This window comes from Coregonus clupeaformis, chromosome 24 (genome assembly GCF_020615455.1).
Source record: "Coregonus clupeaformis isolate EN_2021a chromosome 24, ASM2061545v1, whole genome shotgun sequence".
Taxonomy (NCBI): Eukaryota; Metazoa; Chordata; class Actinopteri; order Salmoniformes; family Salmonidae; genus Coregonus; species Coregonus clupeaformis.
The window spans coordinates 273,747-299,331 of record NC_059215.1 but is presented as its reverse complement, the minus strand read 5'-3'; the positions used below and the strand labels follow the sequence as shown (position 1 = coordinate 299,331).

General features: G+C 43.9%; 1 protein-coding gene across 1 annotated transcript in view; it reads left to right on the top strand.

Annotated features, from left to right (window-relative positions):
- Nucleotides 1–25,585, top strand: part of ctnna2 (catenin (cadherin-associated protein), alpha 2) — a 179,856-nt gene that overhangs the window by 103,962 nt on the left and 50,309 nt on the right. Inside the window, exons 3-5 of the mRNA XM_045206785.1 lie at nucleotides 10,020–10,215; nucleotides 22,021–22,187; nucleotides 24,808–24,927. Coding sequence (XP_045062720.1) covers nucleotides 10,020–10,215; nucleotides 22,021–22,187; nucleotides 24,808–24,927 — 483 coding nt within the window. The remainder of the gene's footprint in view (nucleotides 1–10,019; nucleotides 10,216–22,020; nucleotides 22,188–24,807; nucleotides 24,928–25,585) is intronic.

Genomic DNA, 25,585 nt, shown 5'->3' with positions numbered 1-25,585 from the left:
CATCCAGATAGAACACCATGGGCTGGGATACTTCTGGCAATACCCTAAGCAAACATAAATGAGCTAGAGGACTCTTCCACTCTCTCTCTCTCTCTCTCTCTCTCTCACTGTCTCTCTCGCTCTTTCTCTATCACTCTTTATTACATTACCTTTCGATTTCCCTTCCAATTTTTTCCAGCCTGTTTTGTTGCAGTAATATGTTTCTTCAGGGGGCAAAAGGAAGCCATCAGGGACAGAGATATGGATTTGTTGTATCACCACGTCTATATCTCAGGGTTAAACAAAGATTCTCGCTGCCTCATCAAGGGAGCACAAGGAGCTGATTTGGCTGCGGTTGGATTTATTCGTTACCATTGTGGGCAGTGATATATAAAAATATGTATAGCCACAGTATAAAAGTATAGTTTTCCCATGGGTAATGATGGAGGTCTCTATTAGGTAAATGTGAGTTCTAAAAGCTTGATGTACAGTGGGGAAAAAAAGTATTTAGTCAGTCACCAATTGTGCAAGTTCTCCCACTTAAAAAGATGAGAGAGGCCTGTAATTTTCATCATAGGTACACGTCAACTATGACAGACAAAATGAGAAAAGAAAATCCAGAAAATCACATTGTAGGATTTTTAATGCATTTATTTGCAATTATGGTGGAAAATAAGTATTTGGTCAATAACAAAAGTTTCTCAATACTTTGTTATATACCCTTTGTTGGCAATGACACAAGTCAAACGTTTTCTGTAAGTCTTCACAAGGTTTTCACACACTGTTGCTGGTATTTTGGCCCATTCCTCCATGCAGATCTCCTCTAGAGCAGTGATGTTTTGGGGCTGTCGCTGGGCAACACGGACTTTCAACTCCCTCCAAAGATTTTCTATGGGGTTGAGATCTGGAGACTGGCTAGGCCACTCCAGGACCTTGAAATGCTTCTTACAAAGCCACTCCTTCGTATTCCGGGTGGTGTGTTTGGGATCATTGTCATGCTGAAAGACCCAGCCACGTTTCATCTTCAATGCCCTTGCTGATGGAAGGAGGTTTTCACTCAAAATCTCACGATACATGGCCCCATTCATTCTTTCCTTTACACGGATCAGTCGTCCTGGTCCCTTTGCAGAAAAACAGCCCCAAAGCAGGATGTTTCCACCCCCATGCTTCACAGTAGGTATGGTGTTCTTTGGATGCAACTTTGTCCTCCAAACACGACAAGTTGAGTTTTTACCAAAAAGTTCTATTTTGGTTTCATCTGACCATATGACATTCTCCCAATCCTCTTCTGGATCATCCAAATGCACTCTAGCAAACTTCAGACGGGCCTGGAAATGTACTGGCTTAAGCAGGGGGACACGTCTGCCACTGCAGGATTTGAGTCCCTGGCGGCGTAGTGTGTTACTGATGGTAGGCTTTGTTACTTTGGTCCCAGCTCTCTGCAGGTCATTCACTAGGTCCCCCCGTGTGGTTCTGGGATTTTTGCTCACCGTTCTTGTGATCATTTTGACCCCACGGGGTGAGATCTTGCGTGGAGCCCCAGATCGAGGGAGATTATCAGTGGTCTTGTATGTCTTCCATTTCCTAATAATTGCTCCCACAGTTGATTTCTTCAAACCAAGCTGCTTACCTATTGCAGATTCAGTCTTCCCAGCCTGGTGCAGGTCTACAATTGTGTTTCTGGTGTCCTTTGACAGCTCTTTGGTCTTGGCCATAGTGGAGTTTGGAGTGTGACTGTTTGAGGTTGTGGACAGGTGTCTTTTATACTGATAACAAGTTCAAACAGGTGCCATTAATACAGGTAACGAGTGGAGGACAGAGGAGCCTCTTAATGAATAAGTTACAGGTCTGTGAGAGCCAGAAATCTTGCTTGTTTGTAGGTGACCAAATACTTATTTTCCACCATAATTTGCAAATAAATTCATTAAAAATCCTACAATGTGATTTTCTGGATTTTTTTTCCTCAATTTGTCTGTCATAGTTGACGTGTACCTATGATGAAAATGACAGGCCTCTCTCATCTTTTTAAGTGGGAGAACTTGCACAGTTGGTGGCTGACTAAATACTTTTTTTCCCCACTGTATATTTCATACTAACCACAGTACCCTCTCAGCATGGAAGGAGGCTGGAACAAATTAATCCTCTCTCATCCACATTTAAACACAGCCTATTTTAAACACACTTTCACTTCTATGCATAACACACACAAACACATGGACACGTGAGCGCACACACACACCCACACACACGTACAGTGCCTTGCAAAAGTATTCATCCCCCTTGGCGTTTTTCCTAATTTGATGCATTATAACCTGTAATTTAAATTTATTTTTATTTGGATTTCATGTAATGGACTTACACAAAATAGTTCAAATTGGTGAAGTGAAATGAAAAAAGTAACTTGTTTCAAAAGATTCTACAAAATAAATAACGGAATATTGGTGTGTGCATATGAATTCAACCCCTTTGTTATGAAGCCTCTAAATAAGATCTGGTGCAACCAATTACCTTCAGAAGTCACATAATTAGTTAAATAAAATCCACCTGTGTGCAATATAAGTGTCACATGATCTGTCACATGACCTCAGTATATATACACCTGTTCTGAAAGGCCCCAGAGTCTGCAACACCACTAAGCAAGGGGCACCACCAAGCAAGCGGCACCATGAAGACCAATGAGCTCTCCAAACAGGTCAGGGACACAGTTGTGGAGAAGTATAGATCAGGGTTGGGTTATAAAAAAATATCAGAAACTTTGAACATCCCACGGAGCACCATTAAATCCATTATTAAAAAATGGAAAGAATATGGCATAACAACAAACCTGCCAAAAGAGGGCCGCCCACCAAAAGTCACGGATCAGGCAAGGAGGGCATTCATCAGAGAGGCAACAAAGAGACCAAAGATAACCCTGAAGGAGATGCAATGCTCCACAGCGGAGATTGGAGTACCTGTCCATAGGACCACTTTAAGCCGTACACCCCACAGAGCTGGGCTTTTCGGAATAGTGGCCAGAAAAAAGGTCATTGCTTAAATAAACAAAATAAGCAAACACGTTTGGTGTTCGCCAAAAGGCATGTGGGAGACTCCCCAAACATACAGTGGGGAAAAAAAGTATTTAGTCAGCCACCAATTGTGCAAGTTCTCCCACTTAAAAAGATGAGAGAGGCCTGTAATTTTCATCATAGGTACACATCAACTATGACAGACAAATTGAGAAAAAAAATCCAGAAAATCACATTGTAGGATATTTAATGAATTTATTTGCAAATTATGGTGGAAAATTAGTATTTGGTCACCTACAAACAAGCAAAATTTCTGGCTCTCACAGACCTGTAACTTCTTCTTTAAGAGGCTCCTCTGTCCTCCACTCGTTACCTGTATTAATGGCACCTGTTTGAACTTGTTATCAGTATAAAAGACACCTGTCCACAACCTCAAACAGTCACACTCCAAACTCCACTATGGCCAAGACCAAAGAGCTGTCAAAGGACACCAGAAACAAAATTGTAGACCTGCACCAGGCTGGGAAGACTGAATCTGCAATAGGTAAGCAGCTTGGTTTGAAGAAATCAACTGTGGGAGCAATTATTAGGAAATGGAAGACATACAAGACCACTGATAATCTCCCTCGATCTGGGGCTCCACGCAAGATCACACCCCGTGGGGTCAAAATGATCACAAGAACGGTGAGCAAAAATCCCAGAACCACACAGGGGGACCTAGTGAATGACCTGCAGAGAGCTGGGACCAAAGTAACAAAGCCTACCATCAGTAACACACTACGCCGCCAGGGACTCAAATCCTGCAGTGCAAGACGTGTCCCCCTGCTTAAGCCAGTACATGTCCAGGCCCGTCTGAAGTTTGCTAGAGTGCATTTGGATGATCCAGAAGAGGATTGGGAGAATGTCATATGGTCAGATGAAACCAAAATAGAACTTTTTGGTAAAAACTCAACTCGTCGTGTTTGGAGGACAAAGAATGCTGAGTTGCATCCAAAGAACACCATACCTACTGTGAAGCATGGGGGTGGAAACATCATGCTTTGGGGCTGTTTTTCTGCAAAGGGACCAGGACGACTGATCCGTGTAAAGGAAAGAATGAATGGGGCCATGTATCGTGAGATTTTGAGTGAAAACCTCCTTCCATCAGCAAGGACATTGAAGATGAAACGTGGCTGGGTCTTTCAGCATGACAATGATCCCAAACACACCGCCCGGGCAATGAAGGAGTGGCTTCGTAAGAAGCATTTCAAGGTCCTGGAGTGGCCTAGCCAGTCTCCAGATCTCAACCCCATAGAAAATCTTTGGAGGGAGTTGAAAGTCTGTGTTGCCCAGCGACAGCCCCAAAACATCACTGCTCTAGAGGAGATCTGCATGGAGGAATGTGCCAAAATACCAGCAACAGTGTGTGAAAACCTTGTGAAGACTTACAGAAAACGTTTGACCTGTGTCATTGCCAACAAAGGGTATATAACAAAGTATTGAGAAACTTTTGTTATTGACCAAATACTTATTTTCCACCATAATTTGCAAATAAATTCATAAAAAAATCCTACAATGTGATTTTCTGGAATTTTTTTTCTCATTTTGTCTGTCATAGTTGACGTGTACCTATGATGAAAATTACAGGCCTCTCTCATCTTTTTAAGTGGGAGAACTTGCACAATTGGTGGCTGACTAAATAATTTTTAGTCAGCCACCCCACTGTATGTTGTTTTTCATTGGCAGGGACTGGGAAACTGGTCAGAATTGAAGGAATGATGAATGGCGCTAAATACAGGGGAATTCTTGAGGGAAACATGTTTCAGTCTTCCAGAGATTTGAGACTGGGACGGAGGTTCACCTTCCAGCAGGACAATTTAGCATACTGCTAAAGCAACACTCGAGTGGTTTAAGGGGAAACATTTAAATGTCTTGGAATGACCTAGTCAAAGCCCAGACCTCAATCCAATTGAGAATCTGTGGTGTGACTTAAAGATTGCTGTACACCAGCAGAACCCATCCAACTTGAAGGAGTTGGAGCAGTTTTGCCTTGAAGAATGGGCAAAAATCCCAGTGGCTAGATGTGCCAAACTTATATATATATATATTTTTATTTCACCTTTATTTAACCAGGTAAGCCAGTTGAGAACAAGTTCTCATTTACAACTGCGACCTGGCCAAGATAAAGCAAAGCAGTGCGATAAAAACAACAACACAGAGTTACATATGGGGTAAACAAAACATATAACTTATAGAGACATACCCCAAGAGACTTGCAGCTGTAATTGCTGCAAAAGGTGGCTCTACAAAGTATTGACTTTGGGGGGGTGAATAGTTATGCACGCTCAAGTGTTCTGTTTTTTTGTCTTATTTCTTGTTTGTTTCAAAACAAACAAACATCCACCCGCACACACGCAGGCACACACACAAACACACACACACACATTCTTATGTCCATTCCCTCAGAAATGTAGAATGTGTCAGTAAGACGTCTCCAGCAAACGGCACCATATACCTTCACATTGTTTCTTAACTCATATAGATGTAATGGCCAGTGACAGGCAGATACATTATTTCATTACTATCCATGTCTTCTTTTTTTTCTTTGAGTGGCCCCTGATAAAGTGAATAAGTAGTCACTGACAGACCCTACAATTGCATGGAACATACATATGTAGGATATTAATTTGATCACTTGTTTGTTGCTGAGAATTTTCCTGTGCCACAGGAAATGCAGATGAGTTTCATGATTCACTGAAAACCCACAATAAAACACGGTTATATTAACAATATTCCACTTTTCATGTCACCTCATTTTGACAAGCTAATAGCCTAACCACCCAGCCCCATTATGGACAAATGGTCATATTCTGTTGCTGTAGGATTATATTGCTGCGACAAGACAGGTCAAAATATGTAGTTTCAGATTAAAATGCTACCAGCTCTCTTACCAGACTGTAGCTTCCCTCACAAACCTTCACTGTGCATTTGTCAAGTTGACGCTCGGCATTCTCTTGCTAAGTGAGCATCGCCGGAGCTGGGTTATACAGGTTATGTGTGTGTGTGTGACTGATGTTATTGTCAATTCTGTGTGTGTGTGCGTTAAGTTCTTGATTGATGTTAGGTTATTTGGTTCGTTACCCCCTCTGGAGTTCACTGTGTTCCTTTCATAATTTACACTGCAACATGTTCCCCACAGCGGAGACAATGGCAGGGTACTACTGCAGTCACACACTGAGTCATTCTGTCAGTAGTGTGTGTGTGTGTGTGTGTGTGTGTGTGTGTGTGTGTGTGTGTGTGTGTGTGAGTGTGTGAGTGTCTGTGTGTGTCTGTGTGTGTGTGTACTTGCATGTGTGTGTGTTTGTGAGTGTGTGTCTTTTTGTGTGTGCCGTTGTCTGTAATGACAGGGTTGAACTGCTCCTGCTGTCATCTGAGACATCTCCCCAGTGCTCTACAATACATTTAAGTAACAATAAAGTATTCAATTCTAATCAGCATGACTTGAAACAGAAATATGTTGCATACTACATGATGAACTAACTCCATCTGGCCGTCAGTTTGTATTGTATTCACAAACAGAGCGGTTCAAAACAATAGGCCAATTGAAAGTACCATGACGAGATCAAGAAGCAATCAGATCATTCAGTACACATGACAGTTTGCTTTCAGATACTTACCTTGATAAATAAAGCTGAATGATGATGATACACATAGGCTGTGATGATCAGTAGTGTGTGTATCTGCGTGTGTGTGAGTGTGTATGCATGCACGTGCGGGGGCCATGCATGCATGTATCCCCACCCAGTTGACAGAAAGTGACAGACACCTCTATAATAGCTATGACAGTAGCGTCTCGCCTGTTCCCTGTATCTGTACCTCCCTTCTACCCCAACGGGACTTCTCTCTGAATACGTCCTGCCTCAACACCACTGGCAGAGAGAGACCGAGGCCGCCGCCACGAGGGTCATTTGTGTTCTGCTTTGACTCCATTTATCAACAGACAATGGAATTAGCGCGACTCTTTTAATGGAGCTTAATACATCATTAGCAAGAAACCATTCATTAATTATGTCGGCTGAGGCTCTCTTCGGAGTCCCGGGTTTGCTCGGGTGAGCTTGTCTCCACTTCGCATGAGGCTTTAAATGTAGCCTCATGCTTGTCAAATAATGTAGCTTCTGTCTTAATTACCATTTATAGTAATTTTACTCTTAGAGTAAAATTACTATTAGAGTAAAATTACTCCAAGAGTAAAACATTACTTCTCATTTTTGAAGTAAGAAGAGGCTGATAATATCTGGTTGTTACTTTGTCTGCAAGACTGTCTTCAAACTGGTAAAAAGTGAACTGGCCTCTAACTTCAGGGGAAAATGTGCAATCTGTGATCATTTTTCATCTCATGGATAGTCCGTCCTTGCATCCATACCTATACATTTGAGAGTTGTTACATTTCTCCAGTTCTATCCCATCAAATTGGTAAAAGGTTAACTCGGCTGTAGGCCTCTAACTTCAGCATTTCATTGGCAGACTGAAAGCAGCGGCTTCAATTCAGTCCATTGCTGAAATGCGGGTCGTTTCGTGACCTAGTTTACCTCATTTGTTTTCCGTGTATGAATCCAACCTGAAAGCATCTCTCATTCCAATTTACTCCCAGTATTTGGCAGCTGAAGATTGTATGCAGTGTTGTCCCGAGGCAAAGCCAGGCCCAGCTTAACCACAGTGAGCCCCACTACGCTCTCAGAGCTTCTAAGAAGCTAGCTGACGCATAGGGACACCCAACAGCTGTTCGCTTGGAAGGCTGTTAGCTTGTCTCTCTCCCTGTGTGGGAAGCTCGGCTCATTTCGCCTCCATTTCGGCATGGTAATTGTGCGACGTGGGGCCATTACCAAAACCAGAAGGCAGAACCTGGAAGCTGGTAAGCTAGAAACAACCCCACAACCCCTCTCAGTGGACTTGTGGTAGCGTTGACTTGAATGAACGCTTGTAGGCTCTCCTCATGCTTGCCTGGAGCCAGACTTGAGGGTCCAATTTGATTTGCAGTCCTGTTCCTCGATTTACCCCCATGCAGGTTTTGGCAAAGCAGGCTCCAGACTGCAGCACATTTACAAGGACATTCCCTCTAGTGCGTTAGCTGTGCACGTGTTTCATTTAGTGCTTCAGGATGCATTTTCTTTTGAATACTCAATGTGTCTCACTCCAAAGAGATGCAATGTAGGCTATACTGGTAGAGTGGCAGTTTGAGAACCAACATCCACTGACGTTGGGTAAACATTAAAACCAAGGCTGGTATTTCTAATTGACTACCGTATTTTCCGCACTATAAGGCGCACCGGAGTATAAGCCGCAGCAGCTAAATTGAATGATGTGTACATATATAAGCCGCACTGGACTATAAGCCGCAGGTGTTCACCTTTCTTGTTAACAGTCCTAGTGAGAGGCAGGTCAAACGTCAAAGGCACTTCATCCATATTTATGATCTGGTCCGGTCCGATGGAATATTCCTCTATCTTTCTTTGTGTGAATTCGCTGAAGTTTGTTATTTTTTCCTGGTAGTCGGGAGGGAGTTGCTGACACACAGTCGTCCACGCCCTGATGGACAGTCCCTTTCGTCTCATAAATCTGAAACACCAGGATGGTCCACCTCTAAAATTTTCAATTTTCATTTCGGTGGCGACTGTTTCAGCTTTCAGTCGGATCTGCATGGTGGAAACACCTCGGCCGTCTGCTCTCTGTGTGTTCACCCAATCTTCAAGAAAGTCTTCAAGTTCGGGCCATCTGCTTTTATTACCTCTGAAAGCTTTTTTTGACTTTTTGCATTGATACAGTTCTTCCCGCTGGCGTCTCCAACGTCTCACCATTGACTCATTGATGCCAAGGCTACGTGCAGCAGCTCTATTTCCTTCTTTTACAGCCAGATTGACTGCCTTTAACTTAAAAGCTGCATCATATGCATTTCTACGTTTGTTTTCCATAATGAGGGTTTGTGCATGAAAACTTCCTTTGCACAAACTGTCTCGCTCTCGTAATGTCTGTCTGTCTTGCTCTCGTTCTGTCTCTCGTTCTGTCTCTCGTACCACTCTCGGTTCCACTTTTACTTTTGCGCGCTACCTGTCTCACTCTTTTCCGGCCTCCAGCTTTTCCTGCTGGAGCCCGCCGCTTAAAGGTGGGGGGCGCGGACCGGTCATAGAGCCCATAGAGTTAAAGTTGGTGGACTGTAACCTGTAAAATCCATAGATTTAGGAGGTCTTCTAATGGCCGTTAGCTGTAAAAATCCATAGATTAGCCGCACTGTTATATAAACCGCAGGGTCGAAAAATGGGAATAAAGGCGCGGCTTATAGTCCGAAAATTACGGTACACACTTTCACAAGAACAGAGAGGTATTGCCTGAATCTGTCCAATAAAGTTTTCGTTTTTTCAAAACAGGTCAAAAGTAGAGCACTAGATATAGGGAATATGGGTGCCATTTGGGACTCAACCTCAAGGTTAATTTTCTTTACTTAGCAATATGACTTGCTATTACTCACATAATTGTTCTGTTTTATCACCCTTCTAACACGCTGGATTATTTGTGTGTGTCCTTAATGTCAACCTGTTCCCTACATACTGTAGTAGGGAATAGGGGAATATTTGGGACTTTGTTTCATTTAATTGTCATGCTGCTGAAAGACAGGAGTCTCCGTTTGAAGGCATGTCACATTTCCTGCACACTGTAGCTCATGATGGCTTGCCTCCTGAAATGCTTATGAAGACGTGTTTTAGTTGTGTTAATAGGCTGGATGAAAGGCAATGAAATGCAGTCAAACTATACGAGATGTCTTTCAACGTTTTGTCCTTTATGGTCTGCTTAGATTACTGTAAGACTTGTCTTGCATTTCAATTGGTGGATCAGTTAGCAACATATCCCACAGGTCGATGAACAAACGGTTGCTGTATAAAAGTGCTGTATAACATTAATACAAGTATTAGTTATCCATACAGTTTTCAGTCCCTCAACCCTTTTGGCATCTGTTATTTTATCTTCAGTTCCCGTCCTAACCTCTCCCTCTCCGTCCGTCAGGTGACCACCCTGGTGAACACCAGCAACAAAGGGCCCAGCAGTAAGAAGAAGGGGCGCTCCAAGAAGGCCCACGTGCTGGCCCTGTCGGTGGAGCAGGCCACGCAGAACTTCCTGGAGAAGGGTGAGCAGATCGCCAAGAACAGCCACGATCTCAAGGAGGAGCTCATCCTCGCCGTGGAGGACGTCCGCAAGCAAGGTATGTCTGCACAGGGACACCATACCATGTAGTACTCTTGTGTTCAGAGATATGTGAATCCATTAAATGGGACAGCAAGGTGAAGAGAGTCCAATGTAATCACAGGGACACCATACTTGTAGTTTTCTGGTGTATACAGTCCATGGACTGTTGACAGCAAGCTCTCCAGAGCCCAGGGTGTATTCTGGTTCCCATCCGGAACTGCTGTAACATTATGTATTAGGAGCTTGAAAGGCGCCTGCATGCTTCCACCCCCTTTGGAGCTCTTCTCATGCATGTTTCAGAAGAACACATGAAAGGACTTATTTCCTTCAAACTTAGAAAGAGTCCTACTTTTGAATTATATTTTCTCTCTCTGAGCCTTAATTCACCTTGTCTGTCTGCAAACCTCTGCTTTATCTAGATCCAACAAACACATACATGCTCTCTCAGACACAAGCTCTCTCTCTCTCTCTCACACATACACACACACACCCACGCACACACACACCCACCCACGCACGCACACACACACACACACACACACACACACACACACACACACGCGCACACACACACACACACACACACACACACACACACACACACACACACACACACACACACACACACACACACACACACACACACACACACACACACACACACACACACACCACACACACCACACAGCACCCCAGCCCCATGTTAAAACCGTCAGCGTTGTATGGAGTCTGCCAGGCTGAAAGCTCAGTCTGGCTGTGGTGTATTTCTAAGGTTCTTGCCCAGGTGGGTCCCAGCAGGGGCCTTCAATGAAAAGGCACCAGCATTGGCAGGGATCCCCCACCCCCCTCTCTATCTTTCTCTCTTTCTCTACATGAAAATTCCCCTCCTTCTCTTCCTCTCTTCAATCTAGAACACCTGCCCAACAAACAATGTCTGGATTCAGGCATACTGTGTCACTCTTCAAGCATACACTTAGCAATCTCGCTTTCTTGCACATTCATCATAGCCAATTTACTGTGGTAGCTATCAAGCTGTGGAGGAGAAAGTGTTTTGTTTGAACTCAGACCCTGCTTATCAGTCTTGTGTTATGTTTTTAACTTGGAAATTAATTATGCTAGATTCCCTTGCTGAGTAAAATGTCAATATAGAATAGCGTAAGTGTTTGACTATTTTACAGCATGCTATCTGCTTCAGAGTACAGTATTTGCGTTCTTTAATTTCATCATTTAGGGCTCACTGGACCCAAGCAGACATATCATTTTCCATTTTCCATTTTAATGCCTGTCATGTTTTTCATAACTCATTTATTTACTGTCTGCCCAGTACCCTGCACTGAATCATATGCATTGGGTGCGTAACCCATAAGGACGTCCACCCACGCAGCCAGCGGCATCAATAAACAAGGGATATTGGCCAAATGAGCCACATGTACGTGTCCTTAAAAACAGCCTATAGCCTAACACATTACAAAAACACTATTTCTTGTATTTTGAAACTTTATAGGCTATTGTTTTATTAGTTTTTACTTTCCTAAAATAATAATTGTCCACCTCACAATTCAGCTGTCGGAGATTTGAGCACTAAATGCATCAGAGCATTGCATGCATAGGCCTATAGGCTTAGGTGTCCACTGGATGATATAATGCAAGAGAAGCTGAGGCCTAGTCCCAGAGAAAGAGAGATTGAGATAGGCTGGCGGCATGTTACGACACAGACATTTCATTATCCTTGTCAGATAGGCTAGCCTACTGCATATGCTATACAACTATAGTCGTACAGGAGGTTACTTCGCTAATTTTCGATCAACATTTTAAAAAATTAAGATAAGCATTATATTGAAAGATAATAGGAGTAACTTTGGTAGGACTAAAACATTATTCCTCACCTCAAGTTCAACTGTCGGAGTCAGTTGGAGTGCTGGTGCGCACTGCCTTCATATCATAGGCCTGCAGTATAATAGGCTAATAGCCACACCACACCAAACCTTCACAAAAGTTTCTAAACTTTATTAGGGTAATATCAAAAGTAAGTCAAGCCAATTTTTATAGGGAAGATACGAGCAGGATATTATATTGCGGCAAACCCATTACAGTTGGAACTTAGTCCGGCCAAAGAAAATGGCTCAGAATGAAACAAAACACTTGCCAACTGGTTTAAACCTTCTCAAAAGGTCCAGCAATTAACAAGAAAGACTAGTGCCTACAGTCCCCAACAAATGACAGCAATAGGCTAATTATATTTACTTTATAATAGGCCTACTTATAACCTATCTTAAACTAAATACGGAGTACACAATTAAAAAGACAGATTTAACTTAATTTAGCCAAAGAAAATGTCTCAACAGAATGAAACAAAACATGTTTTGCATATTTAAAGAACTGGTTTATAATAATACATATGCCTACAATAAAAACAATGATATACTGTAATAACAATTATAAAACAAATTATTATAAATAAAAAAATCCTACCTGAATAGCGAGTTGCACAGTAGCCTGCATTTGGCCGCGCCAACGTTCTTCCCGTCTTTGTACACAACAATATTGAAACTTGTTAATATGGATGACATTCCCCTTTTAGGCTTTTTACTATAGGCATACTCTCTAACTTTCATTTTACTATAATGGCAAAAGGCCTCCATCTTCACAAACAGTAGCCCAAGGCTCCTCTCTCACTCTCTCTCCTCAGCAGCGTGCACGTAAGGCAGCAGGCAAGGAATGAGAGAATGATGCTGAAGCGTGAAATTGGAATGTACTCTATGATATGCAGCCCTGCACAATTTTATTTAGTGGCTTTTAATTAATTTTATCGGCCAAAAGCCGGCAATTACCGGCTAACGGAAACCCTGGTCCATTGTTACAGTGCCTTCAGGAAGTATTCATACCCCTTGACTTATTTCACAGTTTGTTGTGTTACAGCCTGAATTCATTTTTTTCTCTCTCCATTATGAAGTCTTTGCAAATGTATTGAAAATTATATACAGAATTATCTAATTTACATAAGTATTCACACCCTGGAGTCAATATTTTGTAGAAGCACCTTTGGCAGCGATTACAGCTGTGAGTCTTTCTGGGTAAATCTCTAAAAACTTTCCACACCTAGATTATGCAACATTTGCCCATTATTATTTTCAAAATTCTTCAAGCTCTGTCAAATTGGTTGTTGATCATTACTAGAAAAACATGTTAATGACTTGCCATATATTTTCAAGTAGATTTAAGTAAAAACTGTAGCTCAGCCACTCAGGAACATTCACTGTCTTCTTGGTAAGCAACTCCTGTGTAGATTTGGCGTTGTGTTTTAGGTTATTGTCCTGCTGAAAGGTGAATTCATCTCCCAGTGGAAAGCAGACTGAACAAGGTTTTCCTCTAGGATTTTGCCTGTGCTTATCTCCATTCCCTTTATTTTTTATTCTGAAAACCCCCCCAGTCCTTAACGATTACAAGCATACCCATAACATGATGCAGCCACCACTATGCTTGGAAAATATAGAGTTGTACTCCTTAATGTGTTGTATTGGATTTGCCCCAAACATAACACTTTGTATTCAGGACAAAAAGTTAATTGCTTTGCCACATTTTTTGCAGTATTACTTTAGTGACTTGTTGCAAACATGATGCATGTTTTGGAATATTTTTATTCTGTACAAGCTTCCTTATTTTCACTCTGTCAATTAGGTTAGTATTTTGGAGTAACTACAATGTTGTAGTCACATCCATTCAACTCTGTAACTGTTTTAAAGTCACCATTGGTCTGATGGTGTAATCCCTGAGTGGTTTCCTTCCTCTCCGGCAACTGTGTTAGGAAGAACACCTGTGTCTTTGTATTGACTGGGTGTATTGATACACCATCCAAAGTGTAATTAATAACTTCACCATACTTAAAGGGTTATTCAATGTCTGCTTTTTTATTTTTACCCATATTCCAATAGGTGCCCTTCTTTGCGAGGCATTGGAAAACCTCCCTTGTCTTTGTGTTTGAACCTGTGTTTGAAATGTACTGTTCGATTGAGGGACCTTACATATAATTATATGTGTGGGGTACAGAGACGAGGTAGTCATTCAAAAATCATGTTAAACACTGTTGTGTTGCACACAAAGTGAGTCCATGCAACTTATTAAGCACATTTGTACTCCTGAACTTATTTAGGCTTGCCATAACAAAGGGGTTAAATACTTATTGACTCAAGACATTTCAACTTTTAATTTTTAATTAATTTGTAAACATTTCTTAAAACATAATTTCACTTTAAATTCAGGCTGTAACACACAACAAAATGTGGAAAAAGTAAAGGGATGTGAATACTTTCTGAAGGCACTGTATATATAATTTTAGCTGCGAGTATCACAAGCAAATGTATTGTATCATTTCACTTTGCCTGTAAGAACCATGATGAGCACTGGCATGTCTGATTAGCCTTCGCTGTAGTGCAGACTCTGACTCTGAGTAGCCTTCCATCAGCCTACCAAAACTGCATGTCCGGTAACGTGCGGGCTGTCAATGAGTAGCTTGCATGTAGATAGTGAGAAATAATCAGTATGCCTAATATTACATAATTATATCTGTGAAATAATCACACCCAAGCTGTTTACAGGCATTTAACACCATTCTATATTATTGCCATATATTTTCCCAACTTCAATCGGTTAAATCACATTGTTAAAATGTTTTCATTCAGTTACAAAAGTAACAGTCCTGGCTGAGCCCCATATGCGAGCGCACCATGGCCGCTTCGCGGTTACAATGTAGCCAAGCTGTGTCTGTATGTGCCTATACACCACATGAAAAGCACTGGATATTTGTCTCTTGATAAAACAGCTCTACTTGCAGGCCCGGCTAAACAAAAGTTGAAACATGTGCCACCTCAGTTTTAGTTTTATTTCCCTATATAAAATACACCAAACTGCTGTGTAATTTGACCTTCAAGAAGATAGAGGATGCTTCCCAAATGGCACCCAGTTCAGTCCCTGGTCGAAAGTAGTGCACTATATAGGGAATAGGGTGCCATTTGGGAAACATCCATATTGGTTTAATTGGCTCAATACTTGGCCCTGGCCAGGCCCAATAACATCCAATCCAAAATGATCACTAATCAATGGTTGAGGATGGGTCTAGTGCCCTTGAAACAAAGTGGTATTTTCCTAATCTGCCCTTCAAAAGAAAGTAAACAGCAAAGAGTCAACATTAGTTATTTGAAAGTGGGTTTGAAGCCCGTAGGTGAAAACAATATATTTTTTACATTTCCTCTTGCACCCTCTATCGCCTCCCCCTGGGTCTCATTTGGGTGGTGCTGGATTTACCCAAGCCGGTCTAGTCTAAACTTTCCCAAAATTCAGAAGCTTTCCAGAAATTCCTGTTGAAAGATTTCCGAAATCAGGAGGGAATAAGCAGGATATACACAGGAAATGCATTACCCTAGTTGTAGCCTTGCCTCTATAGCCGACCAGCCATTTCACATCCCTGGCCCCATTCAAACCTACCCAGGCCTAGCATGACTGCTAACTTTTCTATCCGAGGGAATTCTGTATAGATTTGTTTTGGTGTTTGATTTACTTTAAAGTGTTTGGAATTGAAATACAATGACTCATCATATGCAGACACAAACCCTCTAAATCACACTAAAAGTTTTGGGGAAAGTTTTACAGAGCGTGGACTGTCGTTTGGTTTTTCGAATCCCGAAATCTCATTTCCCGGTGGTTAAGCGCTCGGCGGGTCAGAGTAATGGGGCGATCAAACGTTCCCTCTCTCTTGATGGATTAGAAGCAGAAGGAGACAGGGTGTGTGTGTGTGTGTGTGTGTGTGTGTGTGATTGTGTGTGTGTGTGTGTGTGTAAGAGAGGGAAAGAGTGGTACATTCGTCTGATTGATAGCCATTAAGCTTGGGCCCTGGCCCTGGCTTTGGAGAATGTAACGATCCCAAGATGTTTACTCCACAGTCACGCAACGTTAATGCTTTGATTGTCCGCGGTCGGTAGCACCGCCGCCTCCGCAGTGTCTGAACACCGTATAGGCTAAACAGATCACGCCGAAAGCCTGTGGCTCGGTACAACCCTCACTGATCTCCAATGTGTAACTCTACGCCTCATCAAATAGTGCTCTGTCATCGTCTTGGGAACGTTTATTTTCAGGATGGCCAATGTTGTCTATAAAGTCACTTATAGTTATTTTCCTGCCTGCAAGTCAAGTCCCCTTTAACAGCTGAATGGAGTTCAATGAACCCTTGCTCGAAGCTGATGTTTTCCTCCGATTGGAATTGGATTGTACTGTATGTTCAATTCTCAGATCAGCAGAAAGAGAAGCGGGGGCTTCATCATCCATCATCCATCCGGCTCTCACCTCTACAGTTTCCTCACATTTCATAGTGTGCACTTCAGACATGACACTGTTGGCGCGGATCCATTCCAGATCCATGAAATGGATCAGTGGCCCACAGGGCCATGCAATTCCTCACTGAGCTATGATCAAAGTTTCCACTTGTGCCCTAGTTAAGCCATGAGTGAGGCCCCTCACAGCTGCTCAATGGCTGACGGAACCAGAGGGAGGGGGTACCGGTACTTGGTGGTGACTGCGTTCAGTCCCCGGTAGTCAATGCACGGCATTAGTCCTGCATCTTTTTTAGCCACAAAGAAGATGCTGGCGGAGGCAAGAGAGGTAGAGCGTCTGATGAACCCCTGTTTCAGGGTCTCCGCCACATAGTTCTCCATGGCCTCAGCCTCCGCTATGGAGAGGGAGTAAATGCGACTCTTCGGGGGGTGTTGGCCTTCCAGCAGGTCAATGGCGCAGTCCCAGGGCCTGTGAGGAGGGAGACACTTAGCCTTGGAGGCAAAGAAGACATCGGAGAGATCTGCGTACTCACGTGGAATATTGGGCTGGAGGGCGCACTCCGGACTCTCCACTGACGAGGAACAACAAACCACCGGCAGGCAGGTCCTCCGGCATGAGGGGGACCAGGCTGTGATCCTCTTGGTGATCCAGTTGATGGTGGGGTTGTGTAGTCTGAGCCAGGGCAATTCCAAGACAATCCGGTGAAGGGGTGACGTGACGATGTAGAAGGACAGCTCCTCGTGGTGCTCCGGTAGTGTGAGAATGGTGATGGTAATGGGGAGAGTGACGTGTGTAATGGTGCCTGATCCAAGTGGTTTATTGTCCAGCGAGGTGACGTGTAGCGGAGAAGGCAGTGGCACGGTGGGCAACCCCCATTCAGAGACCAGCTCCCTATCTATAAGGTTCCCCACCGATCCGGAATCTATCATTGCTGTGAAAAGCGAAGAGAAGGAAGAACCATTCACCGTTAGGGGAACTAAAAACAATTGTTTGGTGACAGGTGATGACGGAACACTCATGGAGCGGCGATGGGAGTCATACCGCCAAGATAGGGAGCCGCCAGGAAATCTGTGGTCCGTGGTGGTGTAGGGGGTGCTGCCCACCTCCATGGGTGAGGACTCGGAGGCAGAGCGGCTTCTATAGCTCAGATGGAGTGAGCTTCAAGGCTCCAGGAGGTGTTGGGAACGCCATTGGTCTCTCAACATGTCGTTAAGACGAATGGATGTGGCGATGACGGTATCAAGGTCCATCTCGTCGCCCCGACATGCGAGTTCCGTCGTGATGTCCTCCCGTAAGCCTCTCCTGAAGGCTGTGCGCAGAGCACGCTCATTCCAGCCTGAAGACGCCGCCACCGTGCGAGAACTCAGGGCGTACTCAAATGCGGCCCCCTCTCCCTGTTGTAGCCAGAGGAGACACTCACCCCTGTCCTTTCCCTCCGTGGGATGATCGAACACCGCCCTGAACCAAGCGAGGAAGGTGGAGTAGGGAAGCGCCGCCGCCTCAATCCAGCACCTTTCCCTTCAGTAGTGAAATCACCAGCACTATACAGTGAAACCTGTAGCAGGAAGCCTCTATATTTCTTCATTTTCCCGTCATAGCGCTCCGGCAGGGTGCCACTCCCTGAGGTGGAACCGGAGCGATGGTCAGTTTATGCAGCGTTTGGAGCACTTCCTGCATGGCAGCGTTCAGCTGGGCAATCTGCTGCTGGTGCTGGTCGAGGCGCTTGGAAACTCCAGGAGGATTACCTGCTGCATCCATATTCGTGATTGGTGTGTGATTCTGTGACGAGTACTGAGGATACGAAGAAGCAGGAATCAACAATGTAAAGGTTTACTTAAAACTGAGCAAGAGAACAACAAAGAGCGAGTACACGACAAGACACTAACAATCACACACAACACAACACTGAACAGTCCAGGGCTATATAGGGGTGGTGATGAGATGATGAGGTGCAGGTGCGCTGGAGGTGATCAGGGTGCGTTGGGTTTCCATTCCGGTGTTGCCGAGGTGGTGCGCTCAGACCGGTGGCTCAGTAGACCGGCGAATCAGAGCGCCGGAGGGGAGCAACGGGAGGAGACGTGACAGCATGACTCGACCTTCGCCTCTCCCGAGCCTGTTGGGGAGTTGCAGCGATGAGACAAGTTCGCAATTGGATATCACAAAATTGGGGAGAAAAAGGGGGTAAAAAAAAATTATACAACAACAATTACATTTGAAAAACATTTTGTAACAATAAAATGTGAAGAAATCCAAGGGGTCTGAATACTTTTGCAAGGCACTGTATGTGTGCGTGTGTCCCTTTAGTATTTATGTGTGTGTTCACGGTTAACCTTTCACTGTTAATGGGAAAGCTCTCTCCTCATGAGAAAACAAATCAATCAGACTGAATCCCCAGCTGCGAATAGGACAAGGAAGAACTAGCCAGCTGACCTTGAGCTATTGGACAGGACAGCAGACCCAGTCACACCCCAGTGGGGGGAACGTAAATCTCCACAATCCACATCCCATTAAGTCCCATTATAAGGGTGTAGCATACAGAAGGTTGTATGTGTCCCAAATGTGCCCTGGTCAAAAGTAGTGCACTATAAAGGGAATAGAGTGCCATTTGGGATGCAGACAGTGAGAGAGGGGAGTGAGTGTATTGCTGACACTGACAGGGCACTATTTTAAGAGATTAGAGTTGTAAATGGTGTCTGATTCTCTATTCGATGGCTCATTCATAACAATAACAGTCCTTTATTGAATGATCAACCACTACTTTGAATGTACATTTGTTTGTGTCTTTTTAAGTTATATAGTCATGAGGAACAGTGTCAAGAACTACCATACATGGAGCCTTTAAACTGAACGCCCACTTCCAGTTCACCCACTTTGGGCCCACACTGCCTGAAGATCATAGTGACATTTTATTTGTTTTGCGTCTGGAGAAAAAGTGAAAAGATAGTTAATGTTCTCACTCTGTATTAATGGAGAATTCAGACTGACAAATGGAACAGGAGCCATCAGGAGTACTGTGTGGAAAGAGACGTCCTTGCCAATAAAGCCTTTAAGCTAAAGTTTATTGTAACGGTGTGCAGCCCGAGCCCACATCAAACCTATAATCTTGTCTATAACCCTCTGAGTCCTATCATCCAATCGTCTTCTCTATCGCCTCTCATCTCCTCCTGATTAAATTCTGGATGCTGATTTCAGACTGCGGGGATTCACTAAGCCCACTAAACTGTCACACGCTTGATCGCACACATGCACACACACACACACACATGCACACGCACACTCACACACACACACACACTGCCTGCCTCGTCACCGGCCTGGAAGGATGAGTTATGATGGCTCACTTACAAGTCTGTGTGTGTGTGTGTGTGTGTGCTTGCTTCTCTGTGTATGATCTATGGATGTATCTGTAGTTTTAATCAGGTGACATAAGCCACTGATGCCCCCCTTGGGCTTTAAGGGGAGACAGTCAATGTAATCAGTCTGTGGTTTATGAATGAGAAGGCCTCAGACAGAGAGAGCATTCCCTAGTGAGACTAAAGCTCTGCTCTGTCTGAGGTTAGCCTGTTCCCATATCTGTTTGTGCTGGTGTGACAATGACAATTAGAGTTGGCAAGACAGCACAAACAGATCAGGGATCAGGCTAGTCTGAGGTGACTCCTGATTACCTGTCTAGATCCACAGACTGGGGTTTACATGGGAGCCACTGTAGGATATTATACCACTAGTGCCAGCTGAAATAACTGCACTTTGTCTAGGACTATACTATGGCTTCCTCTTCCATGAACCAAGCTGGATTGCATTTTAACTGTCATACAGAATACTTGTTCTCTAAGGCAGACACATACGATGTACAGATACAGTGTGATAAAGGGAACACACAAACACAACTCATTTTCCTCTGCTCTCTGTTCTCTCTATGGATTCCACATGGTTTCCTGGGTTACGGCATTACCACCTCCGGCCTCCTGTGGTTGTGTGGTTGTGTGGGCCATGCAGGAGGAGGCTACCGCTGTGCAACCAACAGGGAACTTTTCAGCTCACTACCACCACTCAGGAAGAAACAAAATGGTCCGCTGGTTTCCTACCGCGTTGATGTAATGTAGATTAAGATTGCGACACACTGCACACACGGAGAGAGGTACAGGCCAGGAAGTGTACACGTACTACTAAACATGTACAATACAACATGTAAATACTGGTGTAGATACATGGGAATACAGTGCCTTCAGAAAGTATTCACACCCCTTTACTTTTTCTACATTAGTTTGTTACAAAGTGGGATTAAAATGGATTTAATTGTCATTTTTTGTCAACTACACAAATTAAACACTAAAATATCTTGATTAGATAAGTATTCAACCCCCTGAGTCAATAGTTAGAAGTATTTTTGGGTCTCTTAGGACGTTTTCACACATAGTTTGAATCAGAGTTAGACTATTCAGAGGGCTCCCGAGTGGCGCAGCAGTCTAAGGCGCTGCATCTCAGTGCTTGAGGCGTCACTACAGACCCCCTGGTTCAATTCCAGGCTGTATCACAACTGGCCGGGATTGGGAGTCCCATAGAGTGGTGTTGTCCAGGTTTGGCTGGTGTAGGCCGTCATTGTAAATAAGAATTTGTTCTTAACTGACTTGCCTAGTAAAATAACACCAAAAAAATTGTTAGATTGTACAAAATGCCAAACAAACTAAAATTCCAAAACAATACCACATGTCCATGGAAGTCATTTGTTTATTGGACAAAAATGCTCACACATTTTTTTAATCCATTCATGATTATTATGAAGCATCACTTGTGTGTCCCAATCCTCATATTACTTTTGCTTTGGTCTTCCTACAACATGCGGGAGGAAACAGCGCAATAGCCACTCTCACTGCGACGTGAATAGGTTCTATTCAGTAGCCTATATCCCCGGTATAGCCCCCGTCTCCCCTAATCTGCATCAGATGCACTCATAAATGCGCTGCTACGCACAGAATGTTTCAGAGATCTCAAGTTATGATGCTGCGTGCATTTCATCAAATACTCGCAGTCAAACAACCATAATAATAATGCTTGAAAATATGAAGTAGGTAAGGATTAAGGTTGTTAAAACAGAAAACGGTACTTGACGGTAAAGTGTAGGAATTAATTCCCACTGGTTAAGGTAAGGGTTAAGGTTTGGGATAAGGTTAAAACTGATGAGTGCCTAGTACTGGGATTGAACCTGCGATCCTCAGAGCCGAAGTACACAGTTTAAACCCTTCCTCTGTATCCCCATCCACAACACTCTAGCAAGTCGCGAGCCTACTAGATGGTAATACATGCTCACGTTGCCCTTAGTGGACGGTATTGAAGGCATCTCACGTTGAATACTGAAGTCTATCTGGTGTGATATTGCTGCTGACCCACCTCTAACCCCAGCCATGTCTCTCTCTCTCTCTCTCTCTCTCTCTCTCTCTCTCTCTCTCTCTCTCTCTCTCTCTCTCTCTCTCTCGCTCACTCTGATCCCCCTCTGCAGGTGATTCAATGCGCGTGGCCTCCCAGGAGTTTGCTGACGACCCTTGCTCCTCAGTGAAGCGCGGCACCATGGTGAGGGCTGCCCGCGCCCTGCTCTCCGCCGTCACCCGCCTGCTCATCCTCGCCGACATGGCTGACGTCATGAGGCTGCTGGCCCACCTCAAAATCGTACGTAACTCATAGTCTATGACTACTCTATATCTACATCCTTTTGCTTTTCTCCACTGATACAAGGGACACATCTCAATTGCCTTAAGTTGCATCCACTCTCGTCCAGAGGAGACACCACTAGACTATTTAGATTGAGATGCACCCCATCACATGGGATTTATTCTGAATTGATAGTGAAGTTTGTGCATTTCAAACCTCCGTGATTGTCACCCCATACGTCCAGTGGTTTGATTAAGCACCTAAGTTGCATCTGAGTACAAACCTTGGTCTAGGACGCTATCATACAAAGTCTGACAAAGTTATGTAACCTCCTAACTTTTATTCGAACACTGTGAACGACGTTGGCCTTTGAAAAGGTTGTTTGAAGTTGCTGTCGGTTAGTCTGCATATCTTTAAACGTGCCACAGAGAGGCTCCCCTACCAGCTACAAAGTCAGCTGGCCTTTGTAGATAGACCCAGCAGGACACCTTCCTACACACACTCACACAAACTCTCACGCGCACACACATGTACACATGCACAAGCGCGCACACACACACACACAAAGAGCGAGGTAGCTGTAAATCGTATAAAAACACAAGGGCTTTCATATGCCCTTTGGTGAGCCACAGGGACATACATAGTCAGGCTACAGAATAGTCAGCACCTTCAGTAAGTACGCTAGATTCACCCTGTGCTCTTTGTCATGGGCCCTGGTCAGAGTAGTGCACTAAATAGAGAATAGTGTGCCATTTAGGACGCATTCCAGGATACATCTTCTCTCGTCACCTAGTATGTGGAAGGACACTGTATCCATTTTTGGACACCTTCAGTGAGTAACGTCCCTCTGTCCTGTCCCATCCCTCCCCAGGATATCCCAGCATGCCCTGCTCTAATCCATAGCCACTGATCACTACTGATCCCTGGGAGCTCTACCTTCTACCCGGGCCCCACATTAGCATATAGATGAGCCAGCACCTCAGTAGTAGAGCACACACACATGTGCTGGAGCTTGCACACACACACACACACACACACATTCACACGGATGCATGCACAAGCATGTGATATCAGAGCCCACTGATGGATACCCGCTATACTGAACAAGGAGTTATTAACCACACGTACTGTGCATGTCACACCGCTTGGATAGAAGTGTTATTAAGCCTATATGTTTACAGGACACATGCAGATCACAAGTTAGGATTTGGGCTTTTATTTTGATCCAGTGCAGTGCTGGCACAACTGCCCAGACTTACACACACACATGCAGGCACACACACACATGCACATATGCACGCATGCATGCACACACACAAACACACACACACTCAGATAGTTCATCTTCTGGAACGTTTGGGTTCCCCGGGAGCCGAGAGGGGGCTTAACTCCAGTCTGTGCCTAAGCTTCGCCATCAAAGGCCACTTACAAGTTATCTCTCTCTCTCTCTCTCTCTCCTTCTCTCTATTTTTCTCTTTCTTCTCTCTATTTTTCTCTTTCCAATACAGCGTCTGTCTGCACTTTCATAACGGCTACAGAAAGTCGTTTAGAATAAGAATGCACATACAGGGATGAGGATTGCTAAAAGGAGACCATAAAAAAAAAACGTACACAAGTTAATGGCCACAAAAAAAAAAAAAAAACATTGTTCTGGTAGCAATTACAAAGAACCCTGTTGCAGGAGTACTAAAACTTGTAGTGTATTTGAGGTTTAAAAAGGGTTCTGAAGTTTGTAATTTCCACTCCGAATTTTTTGTTCCTATCAAAAAAAATATCTAATTATCAACAACTGTCAATTAATTATAATCAACATAATAATTCACATTTCCTGTTGCTGCAGGATTGTTTTCCTGCTGTAGCAAACTGGCTCAAATTAAGATCCTACATCTGTAGCTGAAGTTTTGTCTCTTAATGAAAAATTATTATTATCATTATAATTTTTTTTATTTTTTATATTTGAAATATAAATTCTACTTGCAGTGAAGCCGCTCAACATTTACATCACATTAGTCATCTAACAGACTCCCATCCAGAGCGACCCACAGAAGCAACCAGGGTCAACGCCCCGCTCAAGAGCACGTCGACAGATATCCCATAAGGTCAAAAACGGGGACCCAAACCAGCGACCCATCAGCCACCAGCCCAAGCTCCCAATCGCCAGGTCACCAGCCCTCCAAGATCCCCCCCACAGTTCCCCAAGAGCTGCCCCTCAACCATCCGAGAACCCACCCCCCCACCCCGACAGTCCCCCACAGAAAAATCTAATAATTCCAATATAAAACTTGAGTCATTGGCATACATGGTCACCTTTGTTTTTATGCCTTGGATTTCTAATCCTCTAATGTTGTTATTTGATCTGATTTTAATAGCTAGCATTTTGATGGCCATAACGTATAGATATGGTGACAGTGGACGCCCTTGTTTAACTCCCCTTGACAATTCAAAACTCTCTGAGAAGTAGCCACTATTTACAATTTTACACCTTGGAAAATACTTAATGGAAAGCCTTAAGGTACAGAGGGTAGCTATGTCCATAAACGTTTTACTTATTTTAAATATTTGTGTCTCTGTGTTTCCATCTCTGTGTGTGTGTGCGTGTGTTTCTGTGTATGCACGTACGTGTTTGTGTGTCTGACAGGTGGAGGAGGCCCTGGAGGCAGTGAAGAATGCCACCAACGAGCAGGACCTGGCCAACCGCTTCAAAGAGTTTGGCAAGGAGATGGTGAAGCTCAACTATGTGGCCGCCCGCAGACAGCAGGTAACACAAACACACTCACACTACAGGTAATTGTCAAATACGTCATATTCCACACCTGGCTCCTTGAGCTTGTATCACAGATAAACGGGAAACCAAGCTTTGCGGGAGACTGCTCACACACACACACACACACACACACACACACACACACACACACACACACACACACACACACACACACACACACACACACACACACACACACACACACACACACACACACACCTGTACCTCCAGCACCATTATCCCCTCTAACCCTCAGTGATGTGTTAAACCTCAAGACGATCAGATCCAGCCAGGGGAACTGTAAAGAGAAACCAGTAGCGAGGCAGACACATTAAAAACAGATAGAGATAGAGAGCCCTTCGGCTCTTACCAAGACACAGCGAGAACACTGATTCTCTATCATAGCAGTACATCACACGCAGGCACTCAAGCACATACGTGCACACGGACACACACAGAGCAAGCAGACACAATCTCTGTCATGACACTACATCACACCGCTGTCTCTATAGCCAGCCTAGGGAGAGGGAAACAACTCTGCTTCTAACACCAAGCTGTGCTCTCGGTCATAACTGAACGCGTTCTCCAAAAACACGTTTAAAAGCTGAGCTGTATCCGTAGAGTCGTGACTGTGCCATAGCACACCATTTCT